The 24,507-nt window shown below is 34.5% G+C and overlaps 8 protein-coding genes across 8 annotated transcripts; 3 read left to right on the forward strand and 5 right to left on the reverse strand.

Moving 5' to 3' along the window:
• Window positions 1–66: 66 nt before the first annotated feature.
• On the reverse strand, window positions 67–2,329 carry NAEGRDRAFT_81785 (uncharacterized protein). Its single transcript, XM_002670621.1, has one exon. The coding sequence runs from the start codon at window positions 1,900–1,902 to the stop codon at window positions 88–90; it is 1,815 nt and encodes a 604-aa protein (XP_002670667.1). The 5' UTR covers window positions 1,903–2,329; the 3' UTR covers window positions 67–87.
• Window positions 2,330–4,414: 2,085 nt separating this feature from the next.
• NAEGRDRAFT_59646 (uncharacterized protein) lies at window positions 4,415–6,849 on the forward strand. The gene has a single exon (XM_002670573.1). The coding sequence runs from the start codon at window positions 4,473–4,475 to the stop codon at window positions 6,840–6,842; it is 2,370 nt and encodes a 789-aa protein (XP_002670619.1). The 5' UTR covers window positions 4,415–4,472; the 3' UTR covers window positions 6,843–6,849.
• A 282-nt stretch (window positions 6,850–7,131) lies between these two features.
• NAEGRDRAFT_53406 (uncharacterized protein) lies at window positions 7,132–8,654 on the reverse strand (the record flags this gene model as incomplete). The annotated part of the gene is made up of 2 exons (XM_002670622.1): window positions 7,132–8,274; window positions 8,349–8,654. 2 exons carry the CDS (start codon window positions 8,652–8,654, stop codon window positions 7,132–7,134), a joined length of 1,449 nt encoding a protein of 482 aa, XP_002670668.1.
• A 615-nt stretch (window positions 8,655–9,269) lies between these two features.
• On the reverse strand, window positions 9,270–9,710 carry NAEGRDRAFT_74349 (uncharacterized protein; the record flags this gene model as incomplete). Its single annotated transcript, XM_002670623.1, has 1 exon — window positions 9,270–9,710. The coding sequence occupies one exon, from the start codon at window positions 9,708–9,710 to the stop codon at window positions 9,270–9,272; it is 441 nt and encodes a 146-aa protein (XP_002670669.1).
• Window positions 9,711–10,128: 418 nt separating this feature from the next.
• On the reverse strand, window positions 10,129–10,686 carry NAEGRDRAFT_74350 (uncharacterized protein; the record flags this gene model as incomplete). The annotated part of the gene is made up of 1 exon (XM_002670624.1): window positions 10,129–10,686. One exon carries the CDS (start codon window positions 10,684–10,686, stop codon window positions 10,129–10,131), a length of 558 nt encoding a protein of 185 aa, XP_002670670.1.
• A 734-nt stretch (window positions 10,687–11,420) lies between these two features.
• NAEGRDRAFT_74351 (uncharacterized protein) lies at window positions 11,421–13,956 on the forward strand (the record flags this gene model as incomplete). Its single annotated transcript, XM_002670574.1, has 3 exons — window positions 11,421–12,297; window positions 12,342–12,877; window positions 12,937–13,956. 3 exons carry the CDS (start codon window positions 11,421–11,423, stop codon window positions 13,954–13,956), a joined length of 2,433 nt encoding a protein of 810 aa, XP_002670620.1.
• Window positions 13,957–14,246: 290 nt separating this feature from the next.
• Window positions 14,247–15,710, forward strand: NAEGRDRAFT_74352 (uncharacterized protein; the record flags this gene model as incomplete). Its single annotated transcript, XM_002670575.1, has 1 exon — window positions 14,247–15,710. The coding sequence occupies one exon, from the start codon at window positions 14,247–14,249 to the stop codon at window positions 15,708–15,710; it is 1,464 nt and encodes a 487-aa protein (XP_002670621.1).
• Window positions 15,711–16,233: 523 nt separating this feature from the next.
• Window positions 16,234–24,225, reverse strand: NAEGRDRAFT_74353 (uncharacterized protein; the record flags this gene model as incomplete). The annotated part of the gene is made up of 4 exons (XM_002670625.1): window positions 16,234–16,296; window positions 16,356–20,165; window positions 20,202–23,423; window positions 23,476–24,225. The coding sequence occupies 4 exons, from the start codon at window positions 24,223–24,225 to the stop codon at window positions 16,234–16,236; spliced, it is 7,845 nt and encodes a 2,614-aa protein (XP_002670671.1).
• Between the last annotated feature and the right edge of the window lie 282 nt (window positions 24,226–24,507).

Raw genomic sequence — 24,507 nt, forward strand, 5'->3', positions numbered from 1 at the left:
GTTTTTTTTGTTTATTTTCTTCGTAATCCGTAATCCGATTTTAAATTTTGGGAATTAAAACATTGTTAAACATTTAGTTCAACTTTATTAATTAAATTGGTTATTTTGGAAGAGTGCATTCAACACTTGTGAATTGGAAGGTGATGTCTTTTGGTACATCATGTTATGAAGTGGTCTGAAGGCAAAATCATATTCTCCATTTTTGAAAGTGAAATAGTCCAAAAACATGAGTCTGCCATTAATTTTAAGGAAGAGCTTGGCTCTTATTTGTGGTAATTGACACAGCGAGAGAGGTATAACAGGTACTCTAAATACTAGGAGTTTGGAGGTTACCTCTATAACCAAACCATTTTCAATTTGAACATCTTGAGGTTCACAAGCAATGAATAAAACAGAAATCTTATCATTTCTGGAGAAACCCTCAGGATGATTATTGATAATTGTACAAATGCCAGCCTCGTTAAACTCACATGATAATGTTGAGCATTCAAATGGAGGAGTATTATACTGTTGCATATTGTACTGTTGGTCGAATTGGTTAGGGAAGTTAGGTGTGGATGGTGAATAGAGTGAATTTGATTGTGGTGTCGATGAGAAGGATGTTCTCAATCGTGGAGAAGGATTTGGAGAGGTATTGTTGGAATTGATTACAAACTCAGATGAATACTGATCTGATAAGTAATGTTGGCGAGGGGAACTACTGTTTCCCAATATTCTATCGTTTGAATCGAACAATAAACTTGTGGTTGATGGATGACTCAACACACTACTAGCAAAATTGCCACTTGTGCAATAACTAGTACTCGAAGAAACACTTGAATTTTTCTGTCCAAAGTTACTTGACTGATAACTTGATGGAGAGGAAAATTCAGATGGATAATTCTGTAAATAACGTGGGGTATTGACAGTACTTGAACTGTTGTTAAGTTGATTAAACCTTGGACTAATACTACCAATGGAGGTGGTAGTTGTGGATGGGCTAAGTGGCATGAGAGGAGAACCAATCATGTGCGTCGAGGAGCTATATGCATTGGTGTTCAAGAATTGGGTTGGGAATGGACTCGATCCATTTGAACCACAACTTTGAGGAGTTTGTGGATTTTGTTGGTTATCAATAATAGTTGAGGTTGAGGTAGATAATTCTGTTAATGATTTGGATGCTGCATGAAGAGAGATGAGAGGTTTTGGAGTGGCTGCAGATCGCTTCCTTTGTTGTGGTTGAGAAGCAGATCTGTTTCTGGTTGGTCCATCGATATGTGTGGAATTCCTTGCCTCATTGGTGTTAACTGTATCAATACCATTTGGACAATCTCTAGAGACAAATTTCGAAACAAAGACACTAGTAGCAAAGACTACACTAGTCCTCATGCACTTTCTGTGTCCAAAACTAAGTACGATATAACCTAAATTTTCAATCTCGAATAAGAAGGTAATATATTTTGCAATATTTCTGGAAGTTTTCTTTGAAATCTTACTGACTACCAACTTTAAATTTTGTGAATAGACGAAAGGTTGTGGTGACTTGGCTTCAACTTCAAATAAGCCTCTTTCTAACAGTATGCAACCTGGATTAGAATCTGAACTGTTTCCAAAGTATTTAGTTGGACATTCACCAAGTTGTGTAAGAATAAATGTCGAGCCGACTAATCTCATCTTGAGACAATTGCCATACTCATCTCTCACAGTCAAATGCGTATTACTTCTCAAATTGGCACTTCCTCTCATATTCAACACTACATTCTTCATCTTATCAAACTCATCATAATAACCAACATTAAAATCCAACGAAATATGATCATTGGAAAATTGTGCCGATTGACTCGTCAAGTAGTGATAACTATCATGATCCTGCATATAGGATTGATTATTCATCATCATTTCTTCATCATCGTCATCTTCCATTCCATTGTGTTGCTTGCTGTTGTTGCGTGGTTCCTGCTACATGATAACGTGGTGAGCCTTCAAGTTGCGTCGTCGTTGATGTCGTTGTGCTATTGTTTTGTCCCATGTTTGTTTTTTGGCGCGTGAATTGTAATAACTAGTTGTTGTTGTGCTGTTGTTGTTGATGGGTGGTGATTGCAGTTATTGTTGTTGTTAGCAAGAGTTATTGTTAGCAGATGATAATTTTGCTTTTTGGAGATGGTATGGATTTCTATCTTTTACTACTCTTGATATTACTATATTTTGTTTGTGGTGGTGTTAAATTCACCCAGTTTCGAATAGTTTGAGTAGAAATATTTAGAATAATTATTGGAAATGATGAAAATTATTGTACTTCGGAGGAGGATGAAGAAGTCAAGATGAGCGTGTTGAGTGTTATTCTTTTTTCTATTGTTGCCAATTAATAATTGGTCGATTCAAGAACCAATTAAAGAGTCAACTCTGCGCTCTTTGTTTAACAATATGCTTGCTTGGAAAATAAACCAACACAAGCAAGCTGAAGGCCAATGGAGAAAGCTAAAGAAAGGTTGTTTATTGGGTGTCACCTGTCCGAGTTAAGGTGCACGTCATGTAAAAAAATCAAAACCGACCCATTTCTGAATTTTTAATGGTAAATGGTTGTTGTCAGTAACCAATTATTCGTCTGGAGTAGGTAAACCTTACTCAATAGGAAATCAAAAAGGGAAGAAACTGTTTTTGATATCAAAAAATACGAAACAACCAAGGAAAGAAAATCTATTTTCAAACGAAAGCATTGGAAAAGGTGTGAGATTATGAATTTCATGACGTTCCAGTTTTGCTAGATAATTATTGTGTTGATTTTTAAATCGTAGAAAATTTCACATTTTACAATGAAACTCTAAAATTATTCAACACTTTACAAGATGCTTAGGAAAATTGGAATAAATTCATGCATGCGATGCAATTCAAATGTGGTTTGTAGTTGTTGGTGGTGGATACATCCAGTGAGGATTGTGTTCAACAACAATTCGATAATAATAATCATTGATAATTGTGCTGCTCACTAAACTAATACATTTAGAATGAAGTTCAGAAAATCCATTTTGGCAATATCTTTCGATAAGTGTTGAACCCTTTGAGTTGGGTGCATTGTTTTGGAAAGTTATATTGTAAAATGTTTTTTGTGTATACGAATCATTTAACATTCGAATATGTAATCATCTACAGTTTTTTGAAAGAAAGAATTCGAATTATTGGAGAATGCATATACTTGGTTGACGGGAGTGGTTGCCAATTGTAAGTATTTACCATAATGACAATGTTTAGGATATTTTTGAAAATAGCAATTGCCGATATTAGAAAGTTAGCTGCCAATTAATGATTGTCTTGTTTCGTCTATATTCAATAATTTTTATGATTTGAGGATTCTGCCAATTTTCCAGATTCTCTTGTTGTATTAAATTTAAAACTAGTTTACAAAATTATTCTAACTACAATGTGTTACAGAATGCATTCGAAACTGGACTAATTACTGACATTATTTTTGAGCTCTTCCAATTTAGCTCTTTTTCCTATCAGTGATGTTTATTCGAAAGAGTCCAATTAGTTGTTTCTTCTAAATATTTACACTTTTCTTCAATTCTTCAACAACAATTAAAGTCGAATTCTATATGGTCACGAAGGAAACATTCCATTACAATAACAACCAAGCACTTTACAGTAATTTCAGGCGGATGAGAGGAGTAATGACCGTCATGGTTTCGGCTTTTGGTTTTCTGGTAGCTGTTGAAATATCCGAAAGTGTCTCTTTATCAAACCAAAGGATACAAAGTGGAAACGTGTTGCCAGACCTTGTTAATTTTTCTAAAAATCGAAAATGGTCGAATGCTTTCCAATTCTTGCAAAGAAATTGAATTATATTTTGTAAGTGGACTGTTTTTATCAATATTCAAAATTTTGGTGCAAGAAAGGCCAGAGAATAAAATTTAGTTTGGTTGACTAGGAGTTTCCTTTCTGAAATGATTCTTAAGCTTCACTCATCAAATATTAATTTTTCTTTAGCCAACGAGCCATTGATGATTTTCATTTCTTGATTTGTAGATGCACTTGGCATAGGGCTAAATTCTCCCAATTTTAATGTGCTTGAATAAGTTTCTAATAGAATATTAACTTGAAAGTGGAAGATTTCAATGTGAGTAATGGAGCCTATCAAAAACAGCTTACCAATACTCACAAATATCAAATGAGCAGTCTGTCCAATAATTGAGAGGTGGTTGCAGATATTTATTATTGTAAAAGAAATACTACTCTCAATTTTTTGTAAACTATTGAGCAACCAATCAAAATATAGGGTACACGTCCATTGAATATTGAATAATCAAGCTTCTTAATGTTCCTGCCACGTAAAACACCGAGTATTACAAAGTGTTTCGTATATTAATTGCCCCAGTAAATTACTTTAAATACTGCACCCCAAAGTTATCCTCTCACTTTGAATCACTATTAAAAAAGAATAATCACACAACTATTCTCATAATCAACACATTCTTCAAAAGATCTCTCATTTAAAAATGTCCATCAACAAGATTTTCACACACAATTTGGGTTTCCCAAGAATTGGAGCTCGTCGTGAATTGAAACAAGCTTTGGAATCCTACTGGTCATGTAAAATTGATTTGAATGCATTGGAATTAGTCGGTACTCAATTGAGAAAGCAACATTGGGAACAACAATTACAAGCTGGTCAATTGGATTTAATTCCAGTTGGTGATTTTGCTTGGTATGATCAAGTTTTGGAATGGACAACAACTATTGGATGTATTCCAAAACGTCATCAATCTGATTCTGCTCAAGATCAACCTTTCCACTTGGATACTTTGTTTAGAATGGCACGTGGTAGAGCTCCAACTGGTCAACCAGCAGCTGCTTGTGAAATGACCAAGTGGTTTGATACTAATTATCACTTCATCACTCCAGAAATCAAATTGAATCAAGAATTTGCTCTTTCTCGTACTTTCCTCTTTGAGCAAGTTAAGGAAGCTGAACAAGTTTTGGGAATTGATCGTGTCAAGCCAGTTATTATTGGACCATTGACTTGGTTGTACTTGGCAAAGGGTGAGGAATTTGTTGGTTCTCTTGATTCTAAGAAATTGACTCTTTTGGAAAAGTTGTTACCAGTTTACAATCAAGTTTTACAACAATTTAGTCAACTTGGTGTTAAATGGACTCAAATTGATGAACCTGTTCTCTGTTTGGATTTGAATGATGAATGGAGACAAGCTTTCCAAACTTTCTATCAACAATTGAATCAATCCAAGAAGCTTAACATTTTGATTGCTACCTATTTTGGAAATTTGTTGGACAACTTGAAAACTTTGGTCAATTTGCCAGTCGAAGCCATTCACATTGATGCTGTTCGTGCTCCACAACAACTTGCACCTGTATTGGAATCTCTCAAAAATTCCTCAAAGATTTTGTCAGTTGGCTTAATTGACGGAAGAAACATTTGGAGAAGTGATTTGGATGCTTGCATTGAAACTATTCAAAAAGTTATCATTGGAGAATTCAAATTTGATGCTTCTCGTTTGTGGCTTTCTCCTTCCTGTTCCCTTTTACATGTTCCTTTCGATTTGAAATACGAAACTAAAATCGATGCAGAATTGAAGAGCTGGTTGAGTTTTGCTGTTCAAAAGCTGGAAGAGTTATCTTTGTTGGGTTATGCAGCCCTTCTTAAAGATGGATGCGAAGGTTCAATTCCTTCCAATATCTCTTCTCTTCTCGCCACTCAAAGATCTGCAATCGAATCTAGAAGAAACTCTGTTAGAATCCACAATCCACAAGTCAAGTCCAGAATGAATGAATCCATCTCAACAGACAGATCACATCCATTCGATGATAGAAAGAAGGCTCAACAATCCAAATTCCATCTCCCAAAGCTTTTCCCAACCACCACCATTGGATCTTTCCCACAAACTCAAGAAATTCGTTCCATTCGTTTGAAATACAAGAATGGAACTGTTTCACGTGAATTATACGAAAAGTTCATGAAGGAAGAAATTGAGAAAGTTGTTCGTCTTCAAGAGGAAATTGGTTTGGATGTTTTGGTTCACGGAGAACCTGAAAGAAATGACATGGTTGAGTATTTTGGTGAATTGATGAATGGTTATGCATTCACTGAGAATGGTTGGACTCAATCATTTGGTAGCAGATGTGTTAAGCCACCTGTTATCTTTGGAGATATTTCACTTGATAAGCCAATGACAGTTGAATGGTCTTCATATGCTCAATCTTTGACTGATAAGCCAATGAAGGGTATGTTAACTGGTCCAGTTACTATTTTGAACTGGAGTTTCGTCAGAGATGATCAACCAAGAAGTGAAACTTGTAAGCAATTGGCTTTGGTTTTAAGAGATGAAGTGCTCAACTTGGAAAAGGCAGGAATTAAGATTATTCAAATTGATGAACCAGCTGTAAGAGAAGGTTTGCCATTGAGAAAATCTGACTGGAATACCTATTTGAAATGGGCAGTTGACTGCTTCAAGTTGACAACATCAGGTGTTGAAATTGATACTCAAATTCACACTCACATGTGCTATTCTGAATTCAATGACATTATTGACTCAATTGGTGCAATGGATGCTGACGTGATTAGTATTGAAACTTCTAGATCTAATATGGAATTATTACAAGCTTTTGAAGATTTCAAATATCCAAATGATATTGGTCCAGGTGTTTATGATATTCACTCTCCAAATGTTCCAAATGTTGAATGGATGGTCAAGTTGATCAAGAATGCTATTGAAAGAATTCCAAAGGAAAATATTTGGATAAATCCTGATTGTGGTTTGAAGACTCGTGGATATCAAGAAGTTAAGCAAGCTTTAATTGCTATGGTCCAAGCAGCTCAACAATTGAGAACTGAATTTGAAACTTGTCAATAAATATTTTCACAGCACTTCTCTTCTTAGTGTATTGCCAGAGTTTTAGATGTTGGAACCTTTCTCCAATGGATCAAATGTTGTTGATGTTATACATCATTATCTTTTTTTTGCAACTCACATTTACTCCTTGCTTTCAATTCATTAGAAATTGAGACACAGATCACCAACCATTAACACAACATGTTTTACCTTACCACAGAGTTGCCAAATTTTATTTCATCATGGCAAAGAAAAGGAATGAAAGGGCTCTTGCTTATTTGAAGAATAAACTATCTGAGTATGTCCCTTTTTATTTACCTCTTCTTCCAGAAGAAGGTGGACGTTTGCTGGATGATGATCTAGAGGATGAAGATCTACCAGATGATGATTTAGAAGATCTGCTTCCAGATCTACCTGAGCTTGGGCTAGATCTGTTTCCAGATGATCTACTTCCAGATCTGTTTCCAGAAGATTTACTTCCAGATGATCTACCTGAGCTTGATCTACTTCCAGATGATCTGGATTTTGAGGATGAAGAACCACTCGATCTTCTTTGAGAAGAAGATCTTCCAGAGTTGTTTCTAGTATTTCTTCCTGATTGGTTGTTAGATCTCTTTTGAGTTGGCTTAGAATAGGTCTTTCTGGAGAGTCCAGTCTTGAATCCAGAGTAAGCTTTTCTAAATTCGTTAGCATTCTTCAACTTTGCAACAGTACCCATCTTCTTCCAATTCTTACCAGCAGTAGAAACTGTCTTTCTAATAGCACTCATTACTTGCTTTCTATTCTTAACAAATTTAGTGGCCTTTGTGAGTGAGGTCTTGAGTGCCTTGTAAGAGGTTGGCAATTTAATGTTTCTAACCATTCCCAATGCCTTCAAACCTCCCTTCAAACTGAGAGCTCCAGAAACAACATTTAAAGTTCTTCTTACAGCTTGGAATGTCTTGGATTTAACAACAGGGGCAATCTTTGCAGCAACCTTGGTTTCGATTGGCTTTAACTTGGTTTGAGAAAATGTGTCTACGGAAGAACCCCATTTTTTGGCAGTTTCTGAAACACCTTTCAAACCCCATTTATCTAATTTGCTAGCAACTGGACCTGACAAGAATTTACCGACCTTTGAAATTTTGTCAGAGTAAGTTCCAATACCATCAACTATGTTCATTCCTAGTGAGGCAATAGAGATAGCTTGACCAAGCCAAAGAGATTTAGCTCCAGATGATGACTCGAATGAAACAGGGCCAGTAACACCTTCTGGTGTTGGTTGTTGTTGTTGAGCTGGCTCTTCCTTGAGTGGTTGATTTTCATTGGCTTTTGAAATATCAGTAAGTGATGATTGCAAGATATCAACTGATGGATGTTCTGACTTTACTGTGAAATCCTTTACAATAGCCAAGAGTTGTTGTTTCAACTCGTTGGATTCTGTTGTTTGGACTTGATCAAGTTTATCAGCAATCTATATCAAAATAACATGAAACATGCATGATGATTAGTATGTGAACAGACTATTCCACAAAAACTATTACTTACTCCTTTGATCTTGTTAGCAAACTCAAGATATGTTTCAGCAACTTCTCTTTCTTCCTTTGATGAGAGAGCTTCTTTGAAACTAGCAACTACATTCTTTGTGGTATCATCAACTGGGAATGCTTCAGCAGACCTCTTCTTTCTATGTGGGTTGATATTTACATTGACCACAATACTAATTCCTTCATTTCCTCCTCTACTTTGCAAAGCATAGGCTCTTCTATCCTGAGCTTGAACAGTCACAATACAAGATAAGATTGTCAATGCCAAAAGCACTCCAAACAATGTGATAGAAGCACTAATTTTCATTATTTTTTTCTGAAGATGATTGTTGACCCCTGTCAGTTGATAACACACTACCCATTTCATCATCAACTGAATCGTTTGATTACAAAAATATGTTCGACCGCACAATAAACATCTTCTTGATTTGTTAAAAGTGTAATAGAAATGATAGTCGCAATTCGCCCCTTGATGAAAAAGTTAGTGCATGTTCAAGGTTTACTTTCCTTGCTGGTGTGATGGAAAGATAATACAATATTGGTTTTTCATGTTATTGAATGATGCACTGTTATTTCATGATGAGTGTTCAACATTCCGATCAATATTTAAATATTTTAATACACAATCAATAATATTTCATGATGCACTTCTGATAAAACTACAATGAACCCATTCCTTAAACTTGTTTTGGATTTTTTTTTACAATTTAAAAAAATCAATTTACTAGTATTGCTAATTGTATTAAGGAACATCATGTTAACATCTACGATGTTGGACAAGTAATCATGATGATGAAGGAACAATAATACGAGAACTGCTAAACAGATACGAGATAATATTAGAGGATGTGTGGTCTTATTCGGAGGTGGAGCTTACGTTTGATGAAGGTTGAGGGATGAACACTTAACTGGTCCAATGGCTTTATTGATGTTGTATGTGCTTAATTCTTTTGCTGGTGTCATTGAGTTTATCATCAAAGCTGTGTTTACGAGGTCTTCCTCTTGGTCGTTTAGGTTGTGCCTTTTTCCTTTCTTCTTCCTCCTTCATGGATTCTACGGTGTGGCAAACAAAGGGAAAACTCTCATTGTGTTTTCTCTTTTTGCTATCTTGAAGTGTGTTTGTTGTTGTTTTTTCAGCTGAAATAAAACATGTTTGTGGAGCAAATGAACTGGTATTAGGTGGAGATTCAGGAATTGGTTGGAATGCATTATTTACAAGAATGTTATTCATGAAAGGGTGTTGGTTGAATGTGAATGTTTCATTGGTTGATGGATTGGAATAATCTGAGGTTATTGGTTGGAAAATATTGTTGGGTTGAATCGTAACTGTTTGGTCCAACCAAATGTACAATTTCAGTAACATTATTTCTAATGAGTTGGTGTCCTGTTCAGCCAATGATAGATTCATTTCTAATATATTGATTTTTTTGTACTCTCAATCTCCATTTCCAATACATCAATTTGTTGCATTGGAGAAACATGAGGAAACTGAGCATTTTGTTGGATTCGGTAGCAATTAGATGTGTTTTGAAAGAGATGGTTATAATATGAAGAAGAAAAATCAAAATTTAGAAAGTGTACCATACCATTATGAGATGTTTGATAGAAATACTCTTTCCCATTCTCGTATTTATTGAATTAAATTACAGAAAATTGGTGGTAGGTGTTCCTTGTCGGAATAGGTGTTATCACTCACTTTATCAATAATTTCAAACTCAAAAACATGTCAAAAACCAAAGTCTGCTACGATTAAGACAACACAACATGTTGATATCTGACATTTAATTATCGTCTTTATTGACAGTCATATATTCCATTTTCAATCGTTTAGTTTCACTTTTGATTTCGAAACTGTTCTTTCTTGGTCTTCCTCTTGGTCGTTTGGGTTGAGTCTTTTTAAGCTCTTGCTCTTCTCTAATTGATTCAACTGTAGAACAAATGAAAGGAATTGGTTTCCTTATGCTTAACTGATTTGTGAAACTCGATGATTTTCTGCTTGTCTCAAAAAATGGTTCTTGTTTGATTGATAAATTTCCAAACGAAATTTGAGTTGAAGAGGTGGCAGTAGTTGATGTATTTACAGTAAGGAATGAGTTGTCAGCATTACACGGATTAGAACCAAACAACATGATGTCATTACATGTATCTACATGCTGATTTGAAGTAACTTTCAACATTTCCTTGGGGCAAGCTGAACAATTTGGTGGTTGTTGTTGAAGATTTGATGCTTGTTCTTCCTCCAACATTATATATAACCTCAATAACATTTCCAATTGATTTGTGTTCAATAAGGTCAAACCGAATATTTCAGCTTGTTCTTCATGATCATTGCTGCTCATTCTTAATATACTTGAGAAAGAGGAGTTTTTTTTTGAAAGGAAATTGTTATAAACTAGTAGTTTGTAAAGTACTTAACAAACTACGTGATTCTGTCTCTTCTCAAAAAGTAATAATAAAAGATGCACGCTCACAAAATTGTTTATTTATTGGCCCTTTTTTAGTATTTGTATTGAACTTATGACGCATTATGCGTTTCTTGATTTGGGAAGTTGTGCACAACCAAATCTCAACTTCTCTGAGATTGTTATTTGAACGTTTTTAATCTTCATACCACAGTGTTGAGATGACAAATGGTTGCATATTGGTCTAACTAGAACTTGACGAACAAACTGTAATATTTCTATTAAGGTATTACTCAAAACCGAACTCATTTTTGAAATCTTATTTGTTGGCATCTGTTATCACCTAAGAACTCACGGAATTTTTGCCATGTATTGTTAATAGTAATTTTTTCGAATATTTTCAATGTAAATTTCTATAAAGGAAGGATGTATTAGTACGCTCAATAAATCGCTCTTTTTGTAATAATAGAGACAGTTCTCTGAATGGAAGTTTTCATTCACTATTTTATCGAATATCTCTTTCATTGCCAATCACTCACCTTCTTCAAATATAATGCCATTCCGATTTACAACAGTTGAATGTCTATTGATGTGTATAATCTTCTGTCCGTTGATATGGCAACTGTGGTTCCTTAATCACGAGATATCTTGTGTCTTTCAATACAAAAAAAATGGTACAAATCCAACCAGTAAACAATCAGAAAGAATCCGCCTACCTCAATGATGACTATTCTTCTGAACAATCGTCCAGTTTAATCTCCTCCTCTGAAAAGTCCTTCAGTGTTTCCTTCAAATTTTGTATCATTGCCACTACTTCCTCACTAGTTGCATTTAGCATAATCATCTTGACAGGTATCTGGTTAGCAAGTATCACTTCCACCTCATTGGAAATGTCAACAACTTTGAGAGAGAATGAATTCTTCAAGATTCGTCAATTTTGTCTTCAATTAATTCAAGATGTTTATACAGTTTCAAATACGGTTACTGGTCAATTAGGTGTTCAGTTCAATTCTTCCTCAGATAATGAAAAGGCGCTGTCAATGTACCGTCTTTACAAGTCAGAAATTAGCTCATCTCACAAGTCAATTGTGGCAACTTTGTTTATTGCTGATCCACAAGCAACCCTTGTTGGTTTATACATTTTTGGAGGAAAACCAGTCAAGTTTAAGGCAACTCAGCATGTTTCCCTTGATTTATACTATTGTAATGATGTAGAGAATTACGATTATTGTAATTCAAATTCGAAACCTGATTTATCACTTCCTGCTTTTGATAATTCGAGACCTGTTGTTGCGTGTAATGAAAATCCGAATGGAACTTTCTTTTTACCTTCATTCGCTGATGTTACTTTGCCTGATTATATGTTTCTTACATTGATTTATTGTTTTCAGGGAGATAGTGTCAGTAGAGTTTCGTCTGGTTTCAAATACTTGTTTGCTTATCAATTGTCTTCGAATACATTGTCTGAATTCTTGATTAGTAGTACCAAGTCAGTTGTTTCAAGTGTTGCTTTGGTTATGGAAATAGATACAGGTTATGTTGTGGCAAGTAAGTTGACAAATTTTCTATAGATTTTACTTTCGAATAATTAGCCAATATGGAAAACTCAAAACTGTCAGTTTTGGATAACAGTGGAAACATCAAAAGAAAGGGATTGCTCGACTTGACAGATCCTGATCAATTCGATGTTTCCTCATATGTTTACAATCAATTCAAAACAAATTACAAAAACTCAATTGAGTGCAATTCAAACATGTACTTTTCCACAAGTACAAGATACATTTCCGTATATAGAATGTGCAAGGGAATCGACTGGTTACTCATTTACTCAGTTCCAATTTGGAATTATACAGGTAGCTTAGTAATTGCAGTTGTTTGTGCCATTTCTGGAGGTTTACTTATTTTGGTGTTTAGTGCCATTTTAGGAGTGGTCTTATCTGTGAGAATTGTAGCTCCATTTAAGAATTTAATAATGATGTTTAATAATGTTTCGAACATGGATTTGGATTCTTTAAATTTGGATTCCAGTCGTTTCAATGAAGTTCAGCAATTGCAATACCATTTCATGTCAATGGTCAGACAAATCAAACTCTACAGATCCTTCTTGCCCTCTCATTTATTAGCTCAAGTAAGTTGATTCTCTCTTCTATGTGTTGAAGAAATATAATTCAATTTCACAATATTCAGATTGATAATAATGAAAATGATGGAAACGAAACTAATCAACCAAAAGATCAACAAGTTGAAAAACACGAAACTGCCTCCAAATCTTCCAAATCCTTCTCTAGTCACCAATCTAGTCACCAAATTTCCAATTCCTCATCTTCCATGTTAAAACACAAAGGACACATCAATAGATTCGAATTGTATTTAGAACACAAATCTAGTACTGCACTAGCTCTCTATATCAAAGGACTTTCTCAATTATTTGCTCAACATTTAAAGACAGAAAAGGAAATCCTACATGTTCTTAAAGAGATTTTTGAAATTACCAATTCAGTTTCCACACAATTTAACGCCCAAAGAGGAAATTTAGAAAATGACACAATTATTTTGACATTTAACACTTCCATAAATGTTAATCATCATGAATTGAAAGCAGTTGAAGCAGCTAACGTATTACAAGGCAAATTACAAAAACTTTCTGAAAAATGGAACTCTAGTATTGATACTGAACTATTTTACAATCAACTTAACTTTCGAATTGCAATTTGTAATGATAATACTTTTTGTGGAAATGTTGGAAGTCATGATTGTAAGAATTTTACAAGTATTTCATGTTTGAAACCTCATTTAGTGAGCTTGTTTGCTAAATCTCAATCCATGAATGTCCAAATTATTCTTTCAGATGCAATTTATAAGAAAGTTTCGTCCAAATTCGAAACTAGATGTATTGGAAAGATTGATTGGTTGAGTGGAAAGAATGAATTCAGTCTTTTCCCTTCAATTGACCAAACCAATGAACCACCACACCTTACTCATGTCCACGAATTAGGAAATTCATTGACAATCCAAATGGACGAATGGTTATACGAATTGGAACAAAAAGAAAAATCAAGCAAATGGAAAGTTTACAATGCAGCAATTGATTGTTTTGAAAAGAATGAATTTGAACAGGCAAAACAATTTTTTGAGGAGTTTTTGAGTAAAAATCCGCAAGATATTCCAACTTTGCACATGATTAGAGAATGTGATTTGAAACTATAGTTTAGTTTCGTATGTATAAAACTAAACTTTGAGTTTACAAAGATTAACAGAAACTACCTTTGGAACTGTCAAAAAAAATGTCGTCAACAATCAACAGCTTGATAATTGCGCTCACTTTCGTCTTGCTGTTAACTAATCTTGTCGAATGCACCATTAAAAAATCATTTTCACAAGATTTAACACCAACTCTCCTAAATCCTCTCCGTGGTTTCGCCAGCTATGAAGATTCGTATAAAACCAACAAGTTTCCACAATCTTTAGAATATCGTTATTTTTCCATGAAGGAATTAATGAACGGAACACAAAGTTTTACATTTTCAGCAACTTTGGAACCATACTTGAATAATGTCAAGTCAAGAAAGAGACAAGCCATCTTTCGTATATATCTTGATTATCCGAATTGTTGTCCTGATGGTCAATATAATACAGGAGTGCCAGATTTTCTATTGACAGGTGCTAATCCAGTTACATTTACATCTTATCCTGATTATGGTGGTGGTAAATCACCTGATTATTCGAATGAAAGATTAGTTTCGTCCATTGAACAATTAATTGCTGAACTTGCAAGAAAATATGATGGAGACAATAGAATTGCATATGTTCAAGTTGGAATTTTAGGATATTGGGGAGAATTCCACACTTATCCAAATACTACATTGATGGCTCCATTGGCCACAAGACTCCGAGTATTGTCCGCATTTTACAATAATTTCAATATTACAAAATTATTAGTTTCACAAGATTCAATGCAATACTTTTGTCCACCACTTGCTGGAACGACTAAGAATGCAGGATGTGATGTTTCGGTTACTTCAGCTCCGTATCCAACAGTTTCGTATCCATCTATTGGATTCCACGATGATGCATTTGCGGATTCAACTTATTCAGCAACCAGTGGTAAAGATTATTACTTTTACAATAGATTACAATCTAGAATTCCAGATATTAATTCATTCTTGACTGCTTCAAATGGAGGTAAGGGAGGAGGAGTGATGGGTGGTGAATTATATCCATCCTATCAATCGAAAATATTTAAAACAACTTGGACAGGTCAGGATTTCTCACAATGTGTTAAAAAGACCAATGCTACATGGTTGTTGAATGATTATGTATTTTCTACTTTGGCTAATTCACCAACTACTGAATGGTATGCTGCAAGAAATGCTTCATTAATGTTGGGTTATGCATTTACATTGAGAAATGTGGAAATGACAAGTATCACAAGTACTTCATTGACTTTGACATTTGGAATGGAAAATATTGGAAGTGCACCATTCCCATATTTGGATATTAATTTGGCTGTTTATTTGAAAAATGCAACAACTAAAGCATTGATTGCTTCTAATGAAGCTACTTCAATTTATCAATTGACTCCTGCAAGTGGTTCACAAAATATTAAGGTAAATTTAAAGTGGTCAACTCCAATTACAACAAGCCCATATGTTTATGTGAATTTGAAGAGTAAGCAAGTTCCATCAACCATCCCAATTGCATTTGCTGTGAGTGGTGCTCCAACAGATGGTTCAGATTTTTTAGTCATCTCAACTGTTGAGCAAATTTCAACTAATGGAACAACTCCTACCCCATCTCCAACACCATCACCACAATCATCTGTCAAGACAAGCTCTAGTACTGGAAATAATGGTGGAATTAAAACAGGAAACTCTACTAGAACAGTTTCAGAATCCTCCTTGAATAGTTATGTTTCATCTTGGATCATATTTGCCATTTCTTTAATTTATCTGATTTATTAAAAGATTGATTTTTAGAAATCATTTTTATTTGAATAAGCGAACTAGTTGATAGATTATGAAAATAACCAACATAGCATGGAGAAGGAAATGCACAATCATTGATTTGCTTATCAATGATGACTGCTTTCGTTCTACAGATTCGAATTGGACGTGTAAAATTCTCATACTTGAAGCCATCAATCCAGCAAATGGAATCCAACTTGGTGCCATGAATGGATATCTTTCTTTCACGCCACCAATTTGTTGTCTTTCCTCCATTTGGTATTGCTCTGAAACTAGCTTTGCCTTTCTGTGAAGGGAATGCACAAATGGTTCAGCATCGACAACAAAGGATTTGAATGGACCTCCCTTATTGAGAGATTTCACAGAGCTTGGTGTGAAGAAATACGGAGCAAAGCCTGACATTTCAAAAAGAATATTACTACCTGGTAGTTTCTTTTCCAACATTTCGAATATTTGAACAAGTTGTGACTTTTCAAAGTAGAGGAATAGACCTTCTGCAATTACCAAAACTGGAATTGACTCACCAAATGATTTTCTTATGAAAGCAAGATCTGAAAATGTTGATTCTTCTAGAATAGATCCACTTTTACATTCGTATAGTGGTTGTTTCGTATTGTCATTATTGTTAACAATATTAAAAACTTGTCTTCTCAATTCAATGACATTTGGCAAATCAATATCAATCCAATGCACCTTCTCATTCATTCCAAATAATCTTTCATATCTAGAACACAATCCACATCCCAAATTAACAATCATTACCTTTTCATGCTTAGCCAAACTCTTACTCACAAATTCTTGTGATTTCCTATCCAAGACAATAGTTCTCCCAACAATATTAGTTCTGGTAATTCTATCATTCTGAACATCAACAGAGAGATCTTCTGGTAAGTTTTGGAAGATTTTCACAGCAATTGGATCATATAAAATTCCATCGCTTTCAAGAGATTCGAGAGCTCTGGAAACGAGTGGAATGTAGAGAGTTCTTTCGAGAGGTGTGAGGACAGAGTTCTTATCTTGAGCAATGTCTACGTCAAAAGGAGTTGGATTATGTGATGATTGTTGTGGAGAGCCAAGAATGGAATGTGAAATAAGATTCGAATAATGTTTGTCAAGTTGATGTCCACAATTCTTAACAGTAATAATATTCAATCCATTTCCTGCAAACTTATTCCAGTTGTTAATTGTATTTCCTGTTACTAATTTATCAAATTCGCCTCTGAGAGCAATAACTGGACAGTCAACTTGGTATTTTCCAAAAATGTCATCGTCATAACAATGATATTTCAATAAAAAGTCAAATTGGTGTTTGAAAAGTGGAATTTCCATCAAATCTCTAATCTTCTTTGCCTTTTCATCCAAGTTCTCAATTCCTTCTGTTACATTAGGGAACAAGTCAAGATCGACAATTCCATAAATGATCGATTGATCTCCCAAAGTTTTAAATTTCACATAAGAATCACCATGAAGCGAATTTCCAGGAGCATTTCCACTAACAATCAATTTTACAGGTTTCTTATTGAACTTGAATTGAATAAATCTTGTAAATTCAAGAGCAACCAAAGCACCCATGCTGTGTCCATAGATTGTAACCGTATTGGAATTAAATAGTTGATGGACACAATCCCAAACTTGCATGAAATGAGCAGTCCAATCAGAATTATTTCTCAAATAATCCAAATTAATCACATAAATGGAAAATTCTTCAAGATTTAAATCTCTAAAATCATGAACTGTTCCACCAAGTGCTGGAAAACAGAGTAAAACATTCTCTGATGATCTTTCTTGGATAGTTTCTAATAACAAGTGCTTTTCTAATGAATTGGTTTGATTTGGACTATTAGATTGTTGTGTTAATTGTTGATTGGATGATTTTCCAGAATTGGAAATCATTTCAACAAGAGTAGAAACCGAAACTCCAGATAAGAGAGTCGAAACTGTAATACTTGATGAAAATTCTCTTGATAGAATATTTCTTATTTCTACACTCATGAGAGAATCAAGACCATAGTCAACAAGTGGTTTCTCCAGTTGAATTTCACTTTCGTCCATTCCAAAAACTTTGGATACAATATCTGAAACCTTTCTAACAATTCCATCAACGTTAGAATCTGTAGTTGTTGATTTTCCTTCAATATTTGATTCCTTTCTTTGACGACCAAATGTTACATGAGGTGAAAGTGAATCCTCAGGCATTTCAAATCCAAAGAAGGTCATTGCAGGAGGAAGATCCATCTCGTGTTCAATCAAATATTCGAAATGATCAAGTAAATCATGAACATGCATAGCTCCAACCCAGAAATATTCATCAACTTCTGCCTTAGTTGCATATCCAGCTCCTGTAATCAAACTTAGACCTAAAGATTGTCCAGCCAATCCACAACTTCTTCTATAGCTACACAAAGATTCTAAGAAATAATTTCCACTATTATAGTTTGATTGACCGAATGCTCCAACCAAAGAACTGAAAGAGCTCAACATTAAAAAAGTGGATAGATTGCAATTGAGCTTGATTGAACATTGGTGAAGGTTGAAACCTCCGAGAATCTTTGGTCTGGCAACAGTTTCGTACTTTTCTTTTGTCATCTTATTTGCAGCACAATCGGATAAAACCATTGCTGAATGGACAATTCCTGTAATTGGGAATTTTTGATGGATTTCTTGCATTGTTTGATAAAGAGTTGAGTAATTGCAAATATCAGTAATGTAAACATCAATAGATGCATTAGGGTTATTCAGCATAATCTTGTCAATGATCAATTTTTCAGATTTGTTTGGCATTCTTCTTGTAAGAAGGGCAATGTTTGAGACTTTCATCTTTTCAACAAGCCATTCGCACATCTTTAATCCAATTCCACCCAATCCTCCACTAATAACCCAACAACCGTTATTCAATATCTTCTTTTGAGATGTCAAAGAATTATAAATAACATTGGAATAAAAGTGAACAAATCTTCCACTTTCAGAATAAACAATTTCATCATGAGTATAAACAGATTCAAGGACATCATCAACAATTTCACCAATTGAGTTTTCTGAACATTTAGGTTGCATATCAATAACCTTTAACTTCTTTTGGAATATCTCAGTTTGAATTGATCTCAAACATCCAACAATAGAAGATTGAGAAATGTTACATTCCTGATTGTAACCAAAAACTGAACTAGTTAGAGCAACGAATTTACATCTGCCAGTATTGAACTTGAGTATCTTACAAATTGAGTACATAGATTCCACACAATTGGAAACTGTTTCAAACTCGAAAGAGCTTAAAGAAAGTGGCCAACCGAAAATAATTCCACAGATATTCAAAGTTTGATTGAATATTGATTCGAAATGTTCAAAATCTGCAGGATTAATAACGAATCCAGAATCAAGTTGTTGGAATTTTTCACCTTGAATAATTTTGACAACTTTTACACCTCTAGATTTCAATTCTTCACACAATAAATTTTCCTTTTGTGTTTCAGAAGAGAAGAACAACCATCTCTCAACATTTTTCTCTTTCTTCTTTGCTATAATGTAATTTGCAGTACCAATTGGCAACATGACATTTGAAGGGAAATCACAATCCAATAAAACTTGTTCCCACTCATTTCCTGATAGCAAAGCAGATTGCTTTCTGAAGGAATCCTTAAAATACCACCATCCCTTCAAAGTACCAACGAAAAAGTGTAAAAATTGAGCTCCAAGAGGATCAGACTCAACTAGGACTAATTGACCATTGGAAACCAACAAGCTTGAAATGAGTGAAAAGACGGATTTCAAATCTTGAGTAGCATGAACAACATTAGCAGCGATTACCAAATCAAACGAATCCTTTTCAATGAATTCTGAAGAAACAAATGGCTTTTCAATATCTAATAAAGAAAATTCCATAAAATATTCGAATTGTGCAAACTTTTCCTTTGCCTTCACCAAAAACAATGGTGAAATGTCTGTGAAAACATACTTCACATCTATATAATCTCTCAATGAATCAAGAATTGGTAAAATTTGTTTGGTTGTTCCTCCAAGTCCAGCTCCAATTTCCAAAATTCTCAAAGTCTTCTTTTTACCATTCTTTGGAATGGAGTTCAAAATAAAATCAAACAATGGTTTAGTTTGATGAGAAACTTCATCATAATAATCATTCAATACATGTTCTTTTCTTGAAAATAGGACAGAAACAGGATCTGCCTCACCAGTTAATAATTGCTTCATGTGAATTAAACTATTTTCCACCAAATCGATCAGATTGGAATAAAGATCAATTCTTGGAAATTCTCTCAAGGATTTGATAATATTAAATCTATTAGGAAGATCACTAACTACTGTATAAGTATCTGAATCATATTGGACAAGATTCATTTGTAAAGCCAACTCAATAGTCAATTGAGCAAGTCTCTTCAAATGTTCTGGTTGAATCCTAGAATTCAAAACAGAAAGCTCGATAGTAGAACTTTCACATAACTCTTGGAATACATTCAAACAATATTCAACACAAACCTTGGTAACAAATCTATTAAGAGATTCGTGTTCGTTTGAGTATTCATTGAGTTTGAAATTGAGAATAAACTCTTGCAATGATTCCATAGAAGGAAGAATAGATTTAGAATAGATTGGTTGTGGTGCAAAGTTTGATGATACAATAGAAGTTTCTTGAAGTTTCTTTTCTTTGGTTTCCAAAGGTGAAACTTTGAAACCATTGAAAGAAATAAATGGCTCATTAGATTCTCCCAAAACTTGTAAATCACAAGTAATTTCTTTTGTTTGAGCATTCTTCGAATATTTAACACATCTGGTGATGGTGTGTTTCGAATTGTTTGGTTTTCTATGTGGGATGATTGTAATTTCGTCTGTGGAAATTGGAAGATAGGTTGTATCCTCTGGCATTGAACAAATCATCATTTGGAAACATGAATCAAGCAATGCAGGATGCCATGTACAATATCTTTCGTCATTTTCCAAAGCTTTTGGATGGGAAATTTGTGCCATCAAAACTTCTCTTGTTTCGTCATGTCCAACTTGGCTGTACAAATCCAATCCTTGGAAACAAGGTCCATAATTGAGGCCACATTTGGACAGATTGAAATAGATATTCTCCTTATGAATGTTTTGTGTTTTTTCATCAAGATTTTCTGTGAAATTTCTGAAAATATCAAAGGCTTTCAATTCTCTGTTTGTGAAATTGATGGAATCACCAGAATTAGAAGAATCTAGAGTTTTGAAAGAACCAAAGGCATGTAAAGTCCAATCACAAGGTAGCTTATTTGATAACTTGGAAGGATCTTTGGAAATTTCTGAATAATTAATAGATAACAAGTCAACCTTCTTTTTGCTGAAAATTCTAAACTCATTAGCATACAAATTCAAATGAACTTGAACAATTCTAGGCTCTTGTTGTAAAATCATTGGATTTACCACTTTGAAATTGACTAGACGAAGCTCTTCAACATTCTTGGACGAGTTATCAAGAATTGCTGCAGAACTAATCTCAACGAAACCAGAATATGGGAAGAATACTTCATTTTCAATCTTGTGATCTCTAATATACATTTGATCAGTGTTAGAACTAATATCAATAAGACTCTCATAGATAATATCTGGAGAATTTTCCATTGGATTGAATTTTCTGTTACCCAAAAGTGGATGATTAATAGTTTCGAATTGACCAATTCTCCATCTCAAAGATTCATAAGATTCTGACCAACAAGATTGTTTCTGGAAAGGATATTTAGGAATTCCATCCAATATCTTACTATTCTCTCCATATCTATTAATTTGTTTCCAATCAAGTTTAGAATATCCATTCACAAACAATGAGGAGACAACTTGTAACAAACTCATTTGTTCATCCTTCTTTCTAATCAATGTTGGAATTACAGAAATAGAATCTTCATTTCCTAATGAAGAAGACGAAATATCCTTAATGTATCCATTCAAAACCGGATGGGAAGATATTTCAATAACATATTTGATTGAGTTTTTGTAAGTGTGAAAAATCTCTTCCATAGCTTGTGAAAACAAAACCTTCCCTCTGACATTATTCCACCAATATTCTGGTGTTGACATTTCTTGGAGGTTTGACTTTCTTCCAGTGACAGTAGAGAAAACGGCTTGAATATTATCATTTGGTTTGGTTCCTCTTTCCTTTTTTGAGATTCTATTAGAAAGAACTTCTAATAACTCTTTCTTGATTACTTCCATATGGCTGGTATGGAATGCAGCTTCATTTCTCAAAAAGACACAGTTGACTCTTGAGTTTGGTTCATTTTCCACATACTTGGTGAGATCAAGTTGCAATTGTTTCAACACATGTTCTTCACCACCAACTACAACGGAGGAATTACTATTTACAGATGCAATCTCAACAGTATTGTTAAATCCAAGAATATCCAAAATTGAGGCCAATTTGTCCAATCCTAAATTGATAGCCATCATTTTACCTGTTTTAGAAAATTCTTTCAAGATGGTTGCACATTTGTTTTGCAATCTTGCTCTATGATAAATCAAGAATACAGCTTCCTCTAGAGTGAGGCATCCATGCACGTATGCAGCTGTCACTTCTCCAACTGAATGTCCAACAACAATTCGAGGAGTGACTCCATATGATTTCAATACTTCATAACAACCACATTGTACTGCAAAGATACATGGTTGAGCAATGTTGGTTGAGTAAATTCTGGTGTCCTTTTCTGTTCTTGTAGTCAACTCTTCTACAATTGACCACTTGTCATTGGTTGGCATTATCTTTTGCATTTCTGAATCAATTCTTTCAACTGTGGCAGAGAAAACATTGTTGGTTTCCAATAATTGTCTTCCCATAGCAAACCATTGAGGTCCTTGTCCAGAGAAAACAAAGCAAATATCGGATTTTTCTTCTCTCTTGCTTGAGTTACCAATGCTAGTTGATTCATTAGATGAAAAATTGGAGGACAATTGGAGGAGCTTTTCAACGAGCTCATCTTTGTTGTTGTAAATGATAGAAGCTCTGTAGTCTCTGAATTGACTCTTCTTTTCACAATAGTTGAAAAGTAAATCATCTTGATTGCATTGAGCTGAAAACTCAGCAACGCTACTAGACATCATCTTGAGTGAGTATTCACTCTTGGCAGAAAGTGGAAGAATTCTAATACCTTCTGATATGCTATTCTTTCTTTGATGTTCTAATTGCTCAACACTTTGCAAGATGCAATGAGCATTAGTACCACCCATACCAAAGGAATTAATTCCAATAATAACAGGATTGATATTAGAAGGGATTTCTTCTTCTTGCATGACAACTCTAATTTGTTTCTTCTCAAACTCAATGTGAGGATTGAGTGTGCTCTCAGTGCAATGAATACTCTTAGCTATCTTCCTATGTTTCATCATGAGAATAGCTTTGATAATACTTGCAATCCCACTTGTTGCCTCTGTGTGACCAATATTACTCTTGACAGAACCAATTGGTAACTTGTCAAGTTTGTGCTTTCTTCTTTCTCTTCCAAAGAATGAATCAAGAGCTTGAGTTTCAATCTTATCTCCAATAGTAGTTCCAGTTCCATGACTTTCAACATAATAAACATGTTGTGGAGGAATGCCACTCTTGTTGTACACTTGTTCCAATAATTCAACTTGTCCTTCCAGAGAGGGCATTGTTATTCCACTCTTTCTTTCTCCATCGTGATTGACCCAAGTTGACATGATCAAAGCATGAACTCTTTCATGTTGTGAAGAATTCGCATGCTTGTATGTGTTGATGATGAGATGATGAATCTAATTTCTTCAAAATTAATACAGCAACACCTTCAGATTTTCCATAACCATCAACATGTGAAGAGAAGGTTTTACATCTTCCATCTGGTGCTGCTGCTCCAATAAGCTTTTGAGATACAAATTCTTGTGGAATGTAGTTTAAATTAACTCCAGCAACAATGGCCATTTCGCATTCATCTCTCTGTAAACTTTCACATGCACAATTGAGTGCTACCAAACTTCCTGAACACATGGTATCGAGAGTGAATGACGGGCCTCTCAAATCGAAATGATACGAAATCCTGGCAGAATTGTTAGCTGGTGAAGAGTTTATCAAACTGTACGAGTTGTAAGTTTGCATGTCATGCCAGCCTTTCATGGTGAGATAATCTTGGTTCATCACAGAACAAAACACACCAATGTTTCTTCCTCTGATTTCTTCCCATTTAATTCCAGCATCCTCCAAGGCAATGTAAACTTGTTGAAGAAGGAGACGATGTTGTGGATCCATGGAGCATGCTTCCTTCTTGGAAATTTCAAAGAATTCAAAATCAAACTCATCTAATGGTTTCTCCAAGAAGTGAGCCCTGTTGTAGGTTTGCTTATTGTTGTGGAATCTTGATGATTGTCTTTCCTTTGGTATGGTTGAGCTGGTGTCACTACCGTCAAGAAGAACTTGCCAGAATGATTCAACATCCACTGCCTGTCCAGGGAACATACAACTCATTCCAATGATGCCCATTGGTGAGTTTTCAGCAGAGTTTGATGGAGTAGTAGAATTGATAGAAATCATTTTCTTAATTACAAAGGTATAGAGTGTTGGTCTTTTTTCTTATAAATTAAAAAACAATAATCAAACACCAAACCATTTTAAATCATGAGTGGTCATTAGCAATTTGGAATCAGCAATAACAACAATAATTCATTATTGTCTCATACTGCTAGATAAGTCACAAGAACTTGTTACTTTCCTTTTTAAATCTGCCGCTCTCAGCCAAGTCACAAGTTCAGCCATTATGAACTAGTTTTTTTCAATGGAGTAGTTCAACTAAGAGATTCAGAAGAGTTCGCATCA

Source organism: Naegleria gruberi (genome assembly GCF_000004985.1).
Source record: "Naegleria gruberi genomic scaffold NAEGRscaffold_69, whole genome shotgun sequence".
NCBI classification, from domain to species: Eukaryota; Heterolobosea; class Eutetramitea; order Acrasida; family Naegleriidae; genus Naegleria; species Naegleria gruberi.

Excerpts from the sequence above, each read along its gene's own strand:
- NAEGRDRAFT_81785 (XM_002670621.1), bottom strand. The coding sequence starts at position 1,902 with ATGGAAGATGACGATGATGAAGAAATGATGATGAATAATCAATCCTAT.
- NAEGRDRAFT_59646 (XM_002670573.1), top strand. The coding sequence starts at position 4,473 with ATGTCCATCAACAAGATTTTCACACACAATTTGGGTTTCCCAAGAATT.